The sequence below is a fragment of the Aedes albopictus genome, chromosome 1, assembly GCF_035046485.1.
Source record: "Aedes albopictus strain Foshan chromosome 1, AalbF5, whole genome shotgun sequence".
In the NCBI taxonomy this organism is placed as follows: domain Eukaryota; kingdom Metazoa; phylum Arthropoda; class Insecta; order Diptera; family Culicidae; genus Aedes; species Aedes albopictus.
The window spans coordinates 170,803,303-170,823,372 of NC_085136.1; the positions used below are offsets into that span (position 1 = coordinate 170,803,303).

Consider the following 20,070-nt stretch of genomic DNA (forward strand, 5'->3'; position numbering starts at 1 on the left):
CCAGAGATTTTTCAACGAATGAGCGAGATGTTGGCGGGCATTGATGGGGTAATAGTTTGTATCGATGATGTTGTGGTGTGGAGAGCGACTAACCGAGCACAATGAATGGTTACAAAAGGTGTTGGCTGTAATTAAGAGGAATCACGCTTTGCTGAACAAGGATGGATGCTTGTTTGAGGTGGAGGAGCTGGAGATACTTGGTTTCAAGATCAGCGGTCATGGTATAAGTCCTGCCGACGACAAAGTGGCAGCAATCAGAAGCTTTAGGGTGCCGGAGACAAGGGGAGAGGTTAGAAGCTTTGCGTTGTTTCGTTAGGGGTGAGGTGGATTTGTTTGGTACTGAGCAGAGGACAGCATTTGACGACCTGTGCAGCGAGCTAGCCGGCACTGTTTATCGTCTGGGATTCTTTGACCCTAATGACCCAACCGAACTGTATGTGGATGCGTCAGCAGTGGGTCTTGGTGCTGTGTTGACGCAGTTGTGTATGTTCCTGGAGCCGACAATATCTCGGACATCTTCTCGAGGCTGTGTCAGCGGACAGATCCACCTTTCGATGAGACTTCGGAGCACTATGTTTGTCGGTGACGGCCGATGGATGAGCTTAGAAAGAAAGCCAGTAATGAAGACGTACCCACAGAGGTTGCGAAGGCTATTGAATCTCAAGTGTGGCCATCACAGATGATTTCATATCAGTTTTATCCGAAGGAACTGGGGGTCATAGATAATCTAATGGTGAGAAATGGTGGAGTCATTTTTCCATCGGGGCTTCAGCAGGGTACGTTGGATATCGCACATAGGGGTCATCCTGGAGTTGTTTCAATGAGAATATGGCCGTATATGGACCGTTCCGTGGAAAATCGTGTGCAAGAGTGTGCAGAGTGTGCATCAGTAAGCCAATAAGGAAATCCTGAGCCGATGCTACGTAAAGAAATGCCTGATCGTGCGTGGCGGGATTTGGCATTGGATTTTTTTTCTGCAAAGGAGTGTGTGACACTTTTGGTTATAGTTGATTGCTGCAGCCGATTTTTGACTGTGATTGAGATGAGGACAGCATGTGCGCACAAGAGTGTCGAGGCACTGGGGCGAGTGTTCGCGGAGCACACTTGTCCTGAAGCGGTTCGAACGGATGATGGACCTCCATTTGCCAGCGAGGAGTTTTCGAGCTGCTGTACCAGCGGGAAGCATCCAACTAGTCCGTGCCATCCTTGGTGTCATCCCCTACTGGCCCCAAATGAGTGAGTTGGTCGAACGACGGAACCAGGGGATGCTCCGAGCGTTGCGAGTTGGGAGGTCATTATGGGATGCCTGGAGGAGGGCGCTTGAGGATTGTGTGTATTCTTGCAGCACCGCTCCGCATTCTGTTGCCGGGGGATCTCCGATGGAGCTGCTTACTGGAAGACCTGTAAGGGACCTGCTGCCTTCATTAGCACTTCACTGCGGGGGAGGCTGTGCCCCGATAAGCGACAGCACGCCAAAGGGGCAGATGTAACAATTGGAGACGCCGTCATGATCAAGGGTTATGAGACGGGAGAATTGGAGCCCAGCTTTCGACCGGAGTGTTCGGTGATTCAGAGAGGCGAAAGTGACGTTGTTGTTCTTGTTGGCAGTGGAGTTGGATATCGTCGGCCTGTAGCGCACCTCAGGGGGATGGCCCATTCCGCATGATGCAACGACCGATCCAGATCCTACAGATCCAGCTACGACAGATCCCGCTGTGACAGGTGCAGCTACGGCAGATGCAAAAACAGCTACCGAGAATGAGATGACTCGTAGCCCGATTTCTAAAGAAACGCCACCACCCAAGCGCACCAGAAGAATTTCAAAAATGCCAGCACGTTATAACGAATGATTGGGTCAATTTTATTTTTCAACACTATGTCGGTATCAATAAAATTCTTTGTTTTTATGCATATTTCAATCCTCGGACCAGGTGAGGAATGTAGAGTACATAAACACTATTGATGTACCCTGCGGTAATTAGATTTATGTTATATTTGTCATTTGTATGTCTATTGTCTGTGACGCTTTGGTTCAAGCTTTGGTCGTCTATTTGTCTATGGAAATGTCATTATTGAGAAGCTCAAAAATAAACAATAATAGTAGAAGTGTAACCACATCGGAAAGCGGAGTGACTAACAAATCGCTGTTCGTAACTTGAGTGAGGTATGCGGAATTTCTGTGTGGTATCCGAAACTGCACGTAATCCGGAGCGACTCGACAGACAGAAATGTCTTGCCATTTTGCTGGACAGATGTGTCATGACAGAAATGTTCTCTCGCTGTTTGCATGGAAAGCAGCGGTGTTGATCATTTCTGTTACGTTTTCTCTTTCTGGCAGCAAAATGGCAAGACATTTCTGTCTAGTGGAGACGTAGGGTTAGAGGAGCCAGCTGCCGCTGTCAAGCTCGCTAATTTTGCTGCCGTTGGTCAGTGTAGTGTGAAAGGTGATTCGTGATGTTTTTTTTAAGTGCGATTTAATAATTAAGAACTGCTGTAAGGCTTTTGTTTGATGCCAAATATTATGCTTTTGCTTGAAATCCAAAGTGACCTGGGGTGCAAAAATTGAGTTTTTACCCGCTTTTATGTGTCGCAACTTGATGCGGATAAGTGCATATTGTAGCTTTTATTTAGCTGAACGATTCGCAATGCCACCAATCGATTTAAATTTACTTCGTGTCTGTAATTTCGCATGTCGCGCGAGTCACGACTTCGATTTGGTGCTGCGACGACAATAATATGCTGTCGCAATGCTCTTTTTAGGCTCCTAATCAACAATCATGTTTACAAATGTGAACATGGCGAACAAAGCTAAGTAAATGATATTATTACACTGCTAATCAGCAGCTGAACAAAACGATTAAGCCAGTATTTGCCGGCTGTTCGGGTTCGTTTGGAAGTTGACCATCAATGTTAACTTCTTTTCCCGATCAGCCTAGATAGCTGTGTAGTGTCGGTAGCAGTTATCTCAATCGGCTAAGAATAACACTACGGACCGCCTGATCCAGTGGTAAGAGTCCACTAAACAGGTGACCCCTAATTCATGGTGTTATGCGGCTTTATGCTTACCGTGCCAAAGAATAAATGGTTAGGGGGGTCTAATAAAAACCTAACCACAAACGGAGCCTGTGGAGAATTAGGGCGTCCTCCACAGTATTACGCCCTTACTGCGCTAACCGGAGCAATGGTGCAGTGGACCTTGCGTTTCTCTGAGATAATCAGTTGCCCTTCTTAAGTCTCAAATTTGAGGCTAAATAAGGGCGGGGTTATTCAAATGTTGTTAATTAGCTTACATTACTGCCTATATGGGTTCGCTTAATGCGTTTTCGCCATTGGCGTTTTTCAATTAACACCGATTTGGTTGGTCGTTGATGTTTCCTTTTTGTGCTGTGATTGTGAAGAGTGTAATCCTGTCTAGTTTGGGTAGTGGCTACGACAAGGAAACCTCAGATCAATTTTCAGCGTAAAAAGCGTATGTAGCCCAAGTGGATCTACTTCAAAAAGTTCAATTTCGTAGGGTAACTTCTGTATAGGTTACCTTGTGAACCCAGCTTTGCTTTTTTCATTATAGATGAACTGTCGTGCCTCGAGCATGCTATATTTTAGAATAACGTTAACAGTATGTTTCAACCTTTCCTTATGGGTGCCTTCAAGTAAGCTCTTGTTTTCAGCATCTTTTCGCTGATATTTGGCATCTGAAGTAGCTCAAACATTGATTTGAGATGCTTCACTTTGATGGAATACTTAGGTAGTACAGTTCATGGTTAACTTAACATAGAATTGCACCTAACCCAACTCTGCATGAGCAGAATTTGTCAGTTTGTTGGCTGATTGGCATGTGTCAGATGAGGACTCTCCATTTGATCTTTTTGCACTTTGGAGTGTTCCTTCGCAAACTTTGCGTATTCAGGCGTCCCTGATCAACAAGCTAGGGAACCTGTAATAATTGGTTGCGATCACATTTTATGGATAACTCGCTTCCATTGCTGCTCCAAGAGAGTTTCATTATGGTTTTGTTATTATAACGCCCTTCATTGTGGTATACCATAGCTACTGCTTTGAAAGAAGCTTGTCCTCTGCGGTCTGTGCGGACCGAAAGAGGTATTCCTGAATGGAACTCGGACCTGTTCAAGTTCTAAATGTCTTCGGATAAACCAGTCTTTTGTATAGCTACGAATCTTTAGCTTCTACCCTGAGGATTGTAGCTATAGAATCGATTTAGTGGGCACTAAAAAGCTCTGCTTACTTCAAATCTCCTGCAGCAAATGGGGCTTTGTCCTATTTTTCTCCAGAGGGATTTGAGTTTTTCAAACATGTTTTGAACTCTTGTAGTTTTCTATTGGGTATTTTCATGGCGTGAAATTACTCTGTAGTTTTATCTCGAAAGGGTGCGCGCGTTGTAAAAAGAAGGAATAAGTTCCAGATTTATCTGGTTACGTCGTTCTTTCTGAAATGCTCGATACGCATGTTTACAAATGTGAACATGGCGAACAAAGCTAATTAAATGATATTATTACACTGCTAATCAGCAGCTGAACAAAACGATTAAGCCAGTATTGATGGAAATTCCTAAACAAAGTTTTTTAATTAACAAAAAATATGATGTGTTGTTTTCGCTGTATGAAATATTTATTCAACTGTCGGTACCTTTTTAGAACATTTGTTAAAATGGCATGCTTATTGGTGGTTCTGAATTGTTGCTTGGGAGCTTCTAAAATGAAAGTCACTATCTCCTTGGGATTTATATTCCACTAGATATCTTAGAGATGCATGATGCATTTACCGAAATAAATGTGGTGTAGCCATGCGCATGTGATAGAAGTGCGACAGTTACTAATTATATGAGTGATGATGCCAGATTGCTATGAAATTTTATTACATTAGGGTTTTGGTTCCCTTATTAAGCATGTGGCTCTCATTTTCATCCTACGAAAAACAAAGGATTAAAGCGCTGTTTGTTTTGTTTCTTATTTTTGTATTTTTTTGTTAGAAGTGAGCACCCAAAAACACAAAGAACGCGGAATCAATCGGTGCCGCAATCGCTTGTTTTCGAATAGGATGAATATGGGAGCGTGAGATTACTGATTGCACACATACCCTATATGGAGTTCGACAGCAAGCACATTCATTTCACTGAGCCACACTCTTGTCGTTCATCACAAATATATTCAAAAACATCTGTCACATTGCGAAACCCACGTGCTTTTTTTGGCGGGAACATAACACCAATCAATTATTCAGGAAATTTTAAAATTTTTAGGTGAAATTACAGTCGCGAAGAAAGTTTCTTTACCTTCTAATACCCAAATTTTCGATCTTGATCTGAATATCTTTTTTTTTGCCATCTAAAATCGATTTAAACATGTTCATTGTGATTCACAATTTTCTAAATTTCGGTTTTTGTTTTTTTTTCGAACATCCTTACAGTTTCATATTTTTCCTGGAAGCCTATTCAGGGAGCCGATTTTATAAGACGAAAACATTTTGAGCTTTATGATTATTGTTAAATTATTTTTATTTAATTATTTTTCATTTTCCGTGTTGTTTAAAAGAACATAATGTTAGAGTGCATTCATCTCTCTTAAACTCTTTCACTACAATAGAATAATAGATAAAAAATTTAAAATGTGTTAATAAAACGCAATCAGTGGAGTACTAGCTTGAAAGTAGTGAGTTGGATTTTTGTATGGTGAGATCATCAATTTTCCATTTCTGCAATGAAATGGTACAAACAGCATGGGTATTATGATTTCTAGCCTGATATATTGCTGTGTAAGCAAAAGTTTGGATAACTGTGTTATTGAAGTTGTAGGAAATAAATAATACAGCAACACAGTTACCCAATGATTAGTGATTTTGAAAAACAAGGCCATTGGAACATGTTTCTTGAGTTTTGGGATACCCTGAACACTTCTGCGGATGTTCCGGAAACTGGTGCCCCAAGGTTGGTCACTTTTTGGCCGATTCTGAAAACTGGCTTCGGAAGCGAACCAGAATATCAAAGTTTGGGTATACATGGAATGCAAAATTAGGCTCAGGCACATTGATGATGATATTATTTAACACAGACGCACATACGTTACCCGAATCTGCGTCTGTGTACGTTATATCTTGCATACTAGATGGGTTTGTCATGGAGTAACGCAACTAGCTTAGGAACAAGGACTAATTTGAAAGACAAAAGGTCGGAAATTATTTACTACAGAGAAATTGGTCTTCCTTTGAAAATATTGAAAATAAGTTTTACACCTTTTGTGCCTGCGAATTACGATTCTTTAAATTTTCTGTCTTTTCGACCTTTGGCTGATTTCGTTTGTTTTATAAAACAGTTTCAATTTTGATGACAGCTCGTCCCGATCAAGAAACTTTCGTTACATAAATTATGAATGAATGATAAATATAACATAGCGCACCATGGTTGATGAAGTCTTAGATTTTGTTTAATGTAAAGGGCAGATACAGATTATACGCTAATCTGAGAACTCTTAAAGAACTCAATTTCCATATGAACTGTGAAGAGCTTGTGCTGTTTCAATTCCATGCAATTGAGCTAAAATTTTGGGAGGAGCCAAAATTGAATGAGCGGTGTGGAGTGAAAATGATTTCTTGATCCACCCTAATAAGTACGTATACTTACAAGAAGTATATTTGGGAACTGCTCACTTTCTGTCCGGCTGAGCTATTGTTGTCTCGCATTTCGTTTGCTATAAGTGATGAGTCTACACAGTTGTCACCCCAGGTTTCCTTGCACGTGGCCCAGGGTAACACGGAAGCGAACGATGCGAACATGTACGACAATGTAAGTGCAATCAACGAAACGTAATAGCTTACCACAGAAGTAGTGCCTACAAGTTGTCCAATACCAATTCCTGAAAATATTCGTAAAATTAAATAGGAGTTCTTCGAAATGCTGCACAGATCTGTATTTCTGTGAAGTAATATCAATGTAAGTATGAATTATTTCTCAGGTTTCAATAAGAACTGCACATGTGTGAAGATTAACATTATTATTAAAAACCTTTGAACAGTGGCGAAACCTCCCAAATCTTCACTGAGCTTCTGCTTGTAAATTGTCCCAGTGCCATTTCCAGGTAGTACAACGGGCGGCCTGTGGGGTGTGTATTATGAAAGGGAATGTATTAATTGAGTAGTTGTATTATTTTCGCATAATTTTCGTACCAATGACAAACAACACGATAAGGTAGGGTATTAAAAACGCTCCACCCCCATTTTCATAAGCAGTAAACGGGAAACGCCACACATTTCCTAGGCCAACGGACATCGAAATACATGACATAAGAAATTCGAGCTTGTTGGACCACTCAGGGCGATTTTGGTCAGTATTTTTTGACTGCGATGCATCGGGCTGGAAAATATTTAAAAAAATCATATGTTAGAATACGATTTGTTGAGAATGAAGAATTTTATATATGTGATTATGAGAAGTTCCATCAATTAGTTTTACTTGTCAGCTTTTTTTTGTCAGCATAAACAATTAAATTAATAATCACTAGTTTACAAAATAAAATGAAAGTCGTGAACTTGTTTCAACGACCAAAATTTTTGAAGCATAATTTAACGCTGATTTCGAAACCGTGCTTCAAAAAATTTAAAGTAGAACAGTTTTTGAGTTTTAGCTCAATATCGAGTTTTACAACTTTTTAAAATATGGAATTAAATAAAATTCAAATGTCTTGCGTATTGTTCAACCAATTTTAAATCTTTTTCCATAAATTAAAAGCTGAATACGATACCATTCGATCATCTGAATGCAGGTTTTGCGTCAGATTGATGAAATTCAAGATATTGGCGAGTTTTGGGGACGATCTCTTTAAATTTTAGCAAAATTTCCAAAAATTTATGAAGAAATGTATTTTTTTCAATAAGAAAAAAACAATTGAAAAATTCTTTCTCAACGTTTATTTGACATATCATATGTAGGCGAATTACAGTAAAAAAATCAGCTCAATCGGAGCATTGATTACGGAGAATGAGATGTGTGAAGTGAGCGACTTTGCTTAAAAATAGAACAAAAAACGATTTCAAAACATCAACCTTGTATGGAAAGTCGAAAAAATTTCTGCTCTACTGTAATTTTTCTCCTTCGCGTTTTCGAACTCAGGGCATGATTCTACACCAAAAACGATCATCAGCTTACCGAGTTCAAAAATGCTGTAAACTAGTGTAACCTAACATATTCTGATTTATCGACCGTATTCTATTAATAACTTGATCATTTTGTGGCTATATCGGCCTCTTTCTACTCATAGTATAAGGGAGTAGAGATCAAAGTGAATAATGAAATGATAGATATAATAGAATTCGCTAGGTAGCGAACAAGTGTGAAGATTTTATAGAAGGTGAAATTAGGCAAGTAGGCCATGTATTTAACGAATACATCGAATGCGTGAAACTTCTGCCGTACGACCTGTGCTTTTAAACAGATCGGCTTGTTTGGTAGTTCGTACCACCTTACCAAGACTGGCAAAAGTTTCAGGCACCCGACTGATTTTGAGGCTATATCGGTCTCTTTCTACTCATAGTATAAGGGAAAAGTTACCGATCGATAGATTTTGTGATGAAAACAGAACAATACATAGGCAGTCGGGTGCCTGAAACTTTTTCCAGTCTTGATAAGATGGTATGAACTACCAACCAAGCCGAAAGCACAGGTCGTACGGCAGAAGTTTCACGCATTTGATGTATTCGTTCAATACATGGCCTACTTGCCTAATTTCATCTTCTATAAAATTTTCACACTTGATCGCTACCTAGCGAATTCAATCATTATTTATATAATTATATATTTCATTATCCACTTTGATCTCTACTCCCTTATACTATGAGTAGAAAGAGACCGATATAGCTACAAAATCATCAAGTTATTAATAACCTAATAGATAACGGTGTTTACCTTAAACCACAGGTAAGTTAGTAAAAAAACGGGTCTGTGCTTAGAGCGATTTTTTCGTGACTGTCTTGTGGGACTAGTATTGTCGCGCTTATCTTAGATTCTCAGCAAGCTGCGTTCGAAACGCGCAGCCTTAGATCGCACCAGACCGCGCACCTATGATTTGTACACGGTGTGCACCTTGGCTAAAACTGTTTTTGCAGCCGCCGGGTGGAGCTGTGAGCTGCCGTGTACAAATCAAACGGGCGCAGTCTTATGGCGGCTGACTCAGATCAGCAGGATCTGAGTGATTAAGCTAGGATGCACAATATTGTCAGATTTTTTGAAACGTAAACACCGCGCGGTCGTTGAGATATTTCAAAAATGGGCTTTGCAAAAAAGTTCACGCGTTCTATCGGTTTCGAAAGTAAATAACAACCGCACCGTAGGAAACGCCACAATGTTATTTCCCATAAGGATGAAGTAAACTGGGACTGGAAACCGCGGCTGTACCTTTCGGAAGCGATAGGAAGCGTGCACTTTTGAGCAAATCCCTCAATGTTTTTTTTTTTTCTCATCTGACGAGCCTTTTAACAACAGCGTTCATTATTTAGGAATATTGTGGCATGATACAGTGTGGGACTAGTATATCCAAATAATCATATTTTCTGGTTAAGAGTCTGAAATAAGCTGTTGGAGACTAAAAATGAAATTTTTAGTTTTTTTTTTATTACCAATTTGGAAAAGGGAAAATCCCAAGGAAAACTTACTTTCAAAGTCTTTCTCAAAAAGGCACAAAACCTTTTTAGCATTTTAAGCGTTGATGGTAGCGATTTGTAGGCGGATTTGTTATGCAGCTGCCAATCAGATGGGAAGCGATCAACAGTTGGAATCCCAAAATGTCTTTGAAATATTTTTTTTTAAATTTGTAATAAATTTGGAGCGTCTTTGTCCGGGATTTCCCTGGACAAAAATCCTGGGAATCATACGCGCCAACTTGTGACGTAGTTGGGGGGGCGAGGCCTCTCAAAATCAACCAAATTCGTAAAATTTCGACGGAGTTCATCTAGTTTAGGCATATTTACGTGAAAACTAGTGCATTGAGCAAAAAAAAGTTGAATTTTGTTCAATTTTGGAGATTTTCGCCCCCCCAACTACGTCACAAGTTGGCGCCGATGCTGGGAATCAGAAGTAAACAAATGGGCAATGAATATAGTTCTGCCTCATATCATGTAAGTTTTGATATTATTTTAAATAAATAACAAATCAATAAAATCAACTAATTAAATAAACATTTAAGGAACCGTTGAGGATGACCGAAAACGACAGTGTGTCGAAACGTTCGATAAATGCTGTATTTTTAATCATTTTCACCGAAAACAGCCGGTGCACAAACCCGCATCATAATCAACAACGGTGATCATCCATATAGAACAAAATTTGTTTTAACAGAATTAAATGAGATGTTTTTACGGAGCATGTGTATTATTGGCTGCATTAACTTCTAAGGTTTTCAGGGGATATCTGAAATCCTTGCAGGCAACCTGATCTAAAGAAAACTAGATTCCTGAAGATAATACATACATATTTTCTGGAGAATCCCTTATGAATAATTTATTGATATTTCCATCATATCAGTAATTACTCATTTGAAACAAAATTATAGCGAAAAGCCGCTCAAATAAATCTTAGACTTCAGCAGAACAACACAATTGTGGATGAATTCCTAATGAAACTTCTACAGCGACTTATTATGTAATCTTTGAAATATTCTCTGGCGATATCGTGAAGTTATTTCCGATGAAATTCCTTGAGATATTTTCTCATAAAGTATTGTAACGAGACAAACCGAGCAACCCAACTAAAAAGTATCGAACGATCATTTGGTTCGCTGAGAGATCAGTGTTGGTTTGAGCCGCAGCTTATCCGGCCACCTTTTTATAAAAGCTTTCTACAGTTCTACTGTTTATTGTAAACCCCTGAAATTATTAAATTAAAGTGAAATTAAGAAATGGAACCAAATCGTTTCAGTATATTGCGGACTCGGGGAAAAATTCTGGGTGAGAACAAATGGAGAAATTTCGAATAGAAATTTTGAAACAAAATGTGGGATTGTTTTAATATCTCAAAACATAAAACCCAAGTAACAGAACTAGTTGAATAACAGTTCCTTAAGCTAAAGTTTGCTTAAGAGTTGTTTGTTCCACTCTTGTACAGCAAAAATGTTTGTTGGGAATACCATCGTGCATAGCTCACGATATACTAATGTAAAAATAATTTCTTGGCGAAGAAAGTATTCAGTTTTTAGCTGTAGAACTGTCGATAAAAAGCTGGAATGCACAGCCCGTATCGGTAGTAATGTAATACCATGAAATAATAAAAAAAAAAATAAACAGAGCTTTTTGCAAAACATGTCGTGAAATGTGTTTTGATGTTTTTTCCATTAGAATCTTTGACGGATTTTTTATTTATTTTTCAAACACTCTTCCATTCTTTTTCACTGAAACGCTTCCAAAAATATTCCCAAAATTGCTCCCAGAGAAAAGGCACAAAGAGTGGGTCAGTGCAATAATTTCTTCAGGTATTATGTAGCGACTTTATCTATTCTTTCCTCTAGGAATGTATTTAAAAAATTAAATGTATAGAAATGTATTTAAAAAAATCCTACGACAACGTTTTATGGAATTCCACCTAGAACTTTTCATGTCTAAAATGTTCATTAATTTCATCAGTTATCTGTGTACAAGTTCTACTCAAAACTTTGTTCGGACAAATGTGGCTAAATAGTTCAAGATAACTTATCCCGGAAGAAAATGAGTATTTTTTTTTTTAAGTTAGACATTTTTACCCTTCTTACACCCATAAGAAGGGTATAAATACCGCTCGAAAAACCGACTTTCGATCCGAGGCCCGCAGGGCCGAGTCTCATATACCAATCAACTCAGCTCGACGAACTGAGCAAATGTCTGTGTGTGTATGTAGGGTTTGGGACCATTTGGGCAGGAGCACCTATTTTGGGCACTTGCTGCTGTAGCTCAGTTAGTTTTCAGCCAACTGACTTGAGTTTTGGAATACGATAAGATACGCACAGTATCTAGCCATGAACAAAATTTCATATCAATTGGTTTGAATTTGACTGAGTTATAGCAGCAAGTGCCCAAAATAGGTGCTCCTGCCCAAATGGTCCCAAACCCTATGCGTTTATTTTATCTAGGAGTCCAAAAATTTTCAGAAGACGCTGTGTGGGATTCGAATGTGCGCCTACCCACTAAAAACACTCTCCTAGTATACCTCCACCTTAAATTCCCCTTCGGTACCACCATGCAGTATTTCTTCGGAAGGGAAGCCGTTATGTGCCTTGTGCACCACCACCAATTTGTTATTCTACGCTTTTTCGCTACCTCCATGCTGAGCCATTTAGCTCCTGTTATTAATTTGTTAAATTTCTTGCGTTTCGCCAATCAGCGAGCATGCTGAACCATTTAGCTCTTGTTAGTAATTTGTTAATTTCCTACATTTTTCACCATTCAGTGCAAACCCGCCCGGAGGCAGACATCTTCTACGCCATGCGGACATTGCGAAGTTACCGGCAGGGTGCCGAAGTCACTCCAGCGATGCCGGTGGGCCCTGGTGTCCGGCTCACTGGTGCTCCGACAACCCAGACCAGTGCTACAACGCGTTCTACTCCACTAGCCCCCAGCGGTGGGTCAAGTCTACTCCGTCAGAGAGCTCCCCGGCGAAGAAATGTCTCCCGAAACCGATCGTTGTTCCTCCCGCCAGCTTTGCTGATAACCATGTTCCACTTTTCTTCGTCGCTGCACATACGTTCGACGATATTTTCCACATTTACGTCGACGCCGACAGTTACTGCCATTTCTCCTCCATTTCAACCCACCATTTTCAATTTAACAGTTGCAAACAGAAAACTAAACAGTGCTTAAAACAAGTGGAAGAATTTAGTGACGCGAAATTAAAAATTTGCTATGAATCACTAATTTACCACCTCGATGTACAAAATAGTTAACCAGACCCCGACAGTTCTATGCAGAAAATTTGACGAAAAACGATAATAGCGATTAACCCCTGAAGAAGACCAAAAAAGTGATCGAAACGTTGGGTAAAACCAAATAGTATCCTCGAGACTGCTTAGTCGTTTCCGTAGCATAACTATCCCATTCACTCGAACCCTCCCAATCCATTTATTTTTTATAAATCATCATTGCAGATTGAAAAGATGGCTTCATATTAATATATCTAGTGTCCATAAAACCTTATTATTCTCTATAACAATTAAAAATAAATAGAAAAAAACCCTTGGTGACTCCATTCCGCCGAATAATAAAAACAATTTATGCCGTTTTTTTAAGTGTAGTTGTGAGCTCCGGACAATTCAACGTTTTTATTGGAAGAGATTTTTTTGGAGTTCGTTCCATGCATTTATTTTGTTCCAGGGATTCCGGAAAATCTCCGGATTTGAAAAAAAAATCCCGAATAACGAGATTTTTTCAGTCCGGGAAACAAGGCCCTTTATTAAAACTAAATAAGGCTAGAATCAGCTTACAAACAAATTCTTGAGAAAGATTAAGATCTATCGTATGTGAATCAATGCGAAGATTTTTTCAATTGATCAAAATTTGGTTTACGCAATTATGTATTAATGATTTATGTCCTTATTTATGCTTTTTTCGGAAACCATGCATCATTAGAAGTAAATTATTGCCGAAAAAACTGTCCCAATCATGTGATCGAGAGAATATGCCTCCATGCACGAAGGAGGAGCTTTTCCGCATTGTAGTACTGCACTCTGTGCATTGGTGTTGTTTGAAATGAGCCATGTACCGAAAATTGGCCCTCCGGTTTCAGATGTCCTGTCCTTATTTGGTAATGACGAATAATTAATTAATGCCATAGGAAGGAGTAGCCAAAAATAAATTATATTTTCGACAATTCAAATTTGTCTGTTTGCTTATTATAAATGTGCAATAAGTAATTGATGGGGTAGCACCTAGGACCGGGCAAGCCTTGCCTGGATGACCTCGTCTTCCTGATTGTTTGGGTAAAACTCAAAAATAGATAATAGCATAACGGAGCCAATGTCGTTATTACATCAAAAGTCAGAACCTTTCAAACGCACATTAATTTCTTTGTGCGGCACTGCGACATCTAACGTTGCATTGTCCATTATTAAGGGGGGGGGGGGGTTGGTTGTTTGGGTGGATTAGGGACCCCTGTCCTCTAACAAATGAATCGATGATAGGCTTGCGACACTTGAAAATATGCACTCTTGTTGCCGATAAACAAAACTTCAAGATTCAGGATCGAATTTAGAGGGGGGAATGCCATGTCCCACGTCTCCAAATTTTGGTACACCCCACAAAATTTCACTTATTCACGAATAAAACTGTGAAATAAGCGGAAAATGGTGCGAGAAACAGTTTTTAGGTTGATTTTTATCCTGGGGCTGGCAATATAGGGTACATTCAAATATTACGTAACGCAATTTTCGACTATTGTTGACACCCCATCACCCCCATGTAACAAATCGTAACAAATTTTCGACTCTCCCCTCTACACGTAACACATAACACATCCTACTAACAATCGCAAGCCACAACCAAGCATGCATGCTGGAATGTTTCTTTATAATAGTAACAATAGCTGAACTAAAATTATGATATACACATTACTGAACAAATGCTATTTCAATTGATAAAGTAGCCATCAAGCCATTCAAGCGTTTAATAAGATTTCTATTCGATTTGCATTTCCTTTACAAAATAGTTTAGCAAGACCTTTTTCTGCTTCTTGTTGAGTTCATATACAAAATATCACATGTATCTGTATAATATGTTTTTCACAAGTCGAATAAGCGTTTTCGTTTCATCATTTTTCGACTCAGAGTACTGGATGAAAAACATGTGTTTTTTACTGAACAGCAGCTGAATAATTGTGTTGTTCAGTTGTTAACCATAGTGTTCTGTGCTAATTTATCACTGCCGCATAGGAATCAAAGTTTGGCCATTATTAAACTACAGGAAGTTTATGTTTTGAATTGAGCGCTTCAATTCATCATCCCTGGTATGTCACAGATAGGAAGGTCTCGAGCAGAGTTTCCGATTACTCATGTGAACATAAATGTGACAGCGAGCCTCCCACCAAATCATCTCCTAGCTCTTCATAAAAACGCAGTGTGCTGCGCTGCTATGAGGCTCACGATAATCTTGTGAGTGTAAGTTGGGCGCATTGCTCTCGGAGAGCTCGTCTCATGCGTCGCGAGAGCTGTTGGTATCTAAGGTGAAAAACAACTTCTTAGTCGGAGCAGACCTAGTGTGATGGTTAGAACACTTGACTATCACGCTGAGGACCTGGGATCGAATCCCACTCCCGACAAACTCACAAAATGTGAGTTCTTCCTTCGGAAGGGAAGTAAGGCGTGGGTCCCGAGATGAACTAGCCTAGGGGTCAAAATCTCGTTATTACAGATAAAAAAAAAACTTCTTGGTAGCGAAGAACCTCAACAACTTTTTTCCGTAGATTTATAACAAAATATGTAACATTTTTTTTCTGAAAAATATAACAGAATGATTTCACAAATTTAATCTAACAAAAATTGATATAATATTGTTATGATTATATGTATCTCAATTTGTTATATGTGTGTGTGGAACGAGTTTTGTTAGATTTTTGTTTGTTATTTTAACTACTAACGGTACATGTTTCATAACAACCATTGCTACAAAAAATATTGTAACAAAATAACACAACATGTAATAATTTTGATTTTCCCATCTAATCGGGTAAGGTTTCAATTCTCGTTCGTTTAGAAAGCTTTTGTCATGAAATTTTCAGTTTTAATCAGCGCATGAGACAAAGCTCATGAGGTACATCTTGAGCAAAATGAGGCGCACAAGTTGAAGTCTCAAAATGTTAAGTGCTCCTGGGAGCTTGCTTGCAATGCGGCTCCCGTACATGGGACTAGAGCACGTGTTGTACATCAACTCTGGTCTCGAGTTCGAATCTTGATTTAGGTAAATTTATGTGTAGTAATTATTTCACTATGGTTGTTCACAGCATAAGTGCCAATCATAAACTCTCGCAAAAATTGAAAATTTTTACATTTTATTTATTTTCAATCATTTTGCTTAAGTTGAATAACAGCTTCCCGACTAGAAAAATCTATCAAGTTTATAACACATTGTGTTATGATGTCATAAAAAATTTCTATAACTTATTATGTTATAAACTAGGTGCAGGATGATGTTAAAATAACTAAAATTGTAACAAAAAGTACACCGGTCTAATCAAAATATTAACCTATTTTGTTATGATCTGATCAATATTATAACAAAATATGATAGAAGTTTAAGCTTCAAGAAAACTAGTTCCTATCATATTTTGATACAATTGTACAAAATGATTTTCTTAATGTCAAGTAATTGAAACTAAATTATTTCACAATGAGTTATTAAACAACATTTATAACATAATATGATATAATTGAGATACAGTAGACGTTCGATAACTGCAACATGTTTACGTTTCACTTAGCGAACAAAATTCGATAACTGCAACGTCAGATTGGCGTCAACAACCCATCAATTGACGTAAAATGAACGTAAAATTCATTCGACTGTTCATTCGGGCTAACCTGGCGCACCATTTTGACGGAAAGCGGTGCGATAACTGCAAATTTGTTGCACTTACCGGACTTGCAGTTAGAAAGCATTGCAGTTAAACCGTTTGCACCGACCGAACGTCTACTGTATAATATTTTTAAACCCCAAAGGTATTAAAACTTGATTATATCACAATGAGTTATATATAACAGGGTTTGTTATAATAATGTTATATTTTTGTTAGAATTTTCTAGTCGGGTTTACTATTCAGTTAAACCGAACAAACAACAACAGTTAACAGTTAACTTTTTGAATTTCTTCGACTGAGAGAGTTACAGCGGTAATTTCTTTCTGGCTTGCAGTCTTGTATGTTGGCTCATGAAACAATTATTTTTACTCCAACGTTTCGATCCCGGTTTGGATCTTCATCAGCGGATCTGAATATGTATTTGAAAAGGGGTACATTGAACATAAAACATTGAACATAAAAGTGTTGATAACATAGAGGAAAGAAAAAAAAATTCAAAAACCTGCACTTACAAAAAAATATTCGTCACTGTCCATAAACTTTTAGCCTGTACTGTTACCTGTGCATGTCGGGAAAAGTCCTATGAAAAATTACTCATTTAAGCTGTCTATCTTGTGGTTTGTGTCTGAAATTCAACTTACGGTATGGTATTCTAGTACTTCACGTCGATACGCCTCCACTCTACTATGTTTTCACCCACTATTTCACTAAATCACTTCTCACTCGTCAATGTTCACCTATTTCTCTTGATCGTCTTCTATCTTATAAAATGGTTTCTCTGTATTCCTTATATCTGTGTTGTGTTTGTATCTGATTCATTTCTACTGTTTCTGTTTTTGTGTGACAACCTTTTCAGTGTGTGCATTATACCTGTATAGCATGTGTTTAAGCCTTCTACAGTATGCGGCAGGAAAAAATGCGAAAGTGTTTTTCAACTTCAAACCTCATTTTCGTCCATTTGACATTAACCAATCTATGTTTCAACGTTCCATGATCTATAATAGGCTAGTTTTCTGAAAAGTTAATTAAAAAAATTCCCATTTTGGTCACTAACCTTTACAGGGCGGCGCCTGAAGATGAAGACAACCAGAATTTTCAAACCGCAGAAAATCACACAGGTCGCTAAATTTCGCGGCAGCCTATTTAATGCACCCATAGATAAACGAAAATGCCCCATAGAAAAATCAAAATGCACCATAAATAATTAAGCAATGTACCGATAAAATGCACAGCATTCTCCATAAATAAATAGAAACGTTCCATAATAAATTAAAAATGTAGCGGTAAACCAAAAAAAATTCTTGTTAAAAATGAAACATTGTATCAATAAAAAAATAAATAAAATACCATAAACAAATAAGTTTGCTCCATAAAAAATAGTAAAAATATCCATAAATAATGAACATTTGCTCCATAGTTGTAGCATATTTGCTCCATAAAAAAATTAAATTGCACCATAAATATCATCAATTTGCACCATAAACAAATTGTAAATTTTACCACAAAGAATGTAAAAGCTACATAAATTTAATCTAATTGTACCATTGCTGCAGTGTCTAACGACATATCGTACTTTAGGATGTGGATTGGAAAATGGTAATATGAAAAGTAAAAAGAGAATATACAGAAATCATATATCGAAGCACACATCTATGACAGAACGACTTAAAAAATGGAAAAACTATGGATGCAATTTACCGTATAATCGCTTGCTGTTCGAACTCGCTAACGCTCGTCGGACTTAAAAAAGGGATAACATCTCTGTTTGCATTATACCGGGTAAATTCTTAGATCTGTGGATTTCCTGGAACCGAATCGACACAGTTACGACGCATCCACAGGCTACGCCGCATGGATTTAAAGAATCCGCATTTTGAAAGAGGGTTAACCATATTCTTGTAGTTTACATACATTTATTGATGATTCCAATTTGATCGGAAAAAATATCAAAAAGGGTCAACTCTTGTTCTCTTACTTCACATCTGCATCGATTATTAACAATAAATCCATGTTTTAAATAAATATAAAATAAACTAAGTATCCTGATAACAACTGACGTTATTTCTATTAGATTCTTTTTAGATTATCATGGCAGAAGGAGCAGAATATTGCCTTTCAACTTCCACATTTTAACATATATTTATATATTTATATATTTATACAGTGATACTAGCCGTTGCAATACTACTAATGATGCAGAATTTGATTAATTTTTGTAGATTTTGCATTGTTTGAGGTAAAATTTACAATTTGTTTATGGTGCAATTTGATGATATTTATGGTGCAATTTAATTTTTTTATGGAGCAAATATGGTATTACTTTGGAGCAAATGTTAATTATTTATGGATGTTTTTATTATTTTTTATGGAGCAACCTAGTTTGTTTATGGTGTTTTATTTATTTTTTTATTGATACAATGTTTCATTTTTAACTAGAAATTTTTTTGGTTTACCGCTACATTTTTAATTTATTATGGAACAATTCTATTTATTTATGGAGAAAGCTATGCATTTTATCGGTACATTGCTTAATTATTTATGGTGCATTTTCATTTTCCTATGGTGCATTTTATAATTATTATGACCGCAATAACCTTTTACCAAATTTCGCATCTGATAAAACAAAATTTTTGATTTTCTCTACAATATCATCAAATATATGTACTTATTCCATCTGGTATGTGAAACTACATGGCTCTGGATCAGTGTGGTCTGGTTGTTCATCGAATTTGAGCTAATTTTGTTACTGTTATAGTCATTTTGTTTAATGACCATTGGGCGCGCAGTTTATTGATATCCGCTTATTAGGCCTACATTATCCCATGTTAAACATCAAATATGTTCATTTTTATTTTTCAGTGCTAGAATATAGACATTGACTGATACACTGTCAAAAAAATAGTCATATATATCCCATATTTAGCGTGTAATAGTGCCTTGAACTTTTCGCATTTTTTCCTGCCGCACCCTGTACATCTGTACGTTTGTTTATGTTTTGTGTTGACATGATATGACAAATTTCTAGGATGGGTAGTCTACTTGTTCTTAAACTAGAATCTAAAATGTTAGCATTTTGCAGATCAAATCTATGTCCCGTTATTATGCAGTGGTTCAGCATCGCGATTCGCTCCTTCAAATTACCTAACTTATTTAGCCTATCTGAAGTGTTTTCAATTTTCATCGTCTTGTCAAGGAGGTTTACGTCTGATTTGTGTCCATATATTCGTGTCTGTAGTTTATTAGTTGTCATACCGACGTATTTCGCATCGCATTGTTGACAACTAATACTATAAATGACATTGTTTTTCTGGTACGTGTCTGTCCTCCCTTTCATAGCTCTATACATCGGGGCCACTGTGTAATTGTTGTAGTGAACAACATTCACATTGCTGTACTCATCAGATCGGCGTATGTATTTCGCGATCTGTTGAGACAGTCCTTCGATATACGGGATCGATTTGTGAATTTTGTTATTCTCCGTAGTCGTTGGAACTTGTGAAGCTGTAGGTGTAGGTGTTAGAGATGTTCTGCTAGGGTTT

The 20,070-nt window shown here is 37.8% G+C and overlaps 1 protein-coding gene across 2 annotated transcripts in view; it reads right to left on the reverse strand.

Moving 5' to 3' along the window:
- Nucleotides 1-20,070, reverse strand: part of LOC109406368 (sodium-dependent nutrient amino acid transporter 1) — a 56,720-nt gene that overhangs the window by 22,908 nt on the left and 13,742 nt on the right. For both annotated transcript variants that reach the window (XM_029858338.2, XM_029858337.2), the window contains exons 2-4: nt 7,177-7,363; nt 7,016-7,105; nt 6,635-6,866 (exon numbers count right to left, since the gene is read on the reverse strand). In XM_029858338.2, coding sequence (XP_029714198.2) covers nt 6,635-6,866; nt 7,016-7,105; nt 7,177-7,363 — 509 coding nt within the window. The remainder of the gene's footprint in view (nt 1-6,634; nt 6,867-7,015; nt 7,106-7,176; nt 7,364-20,070) is intronic.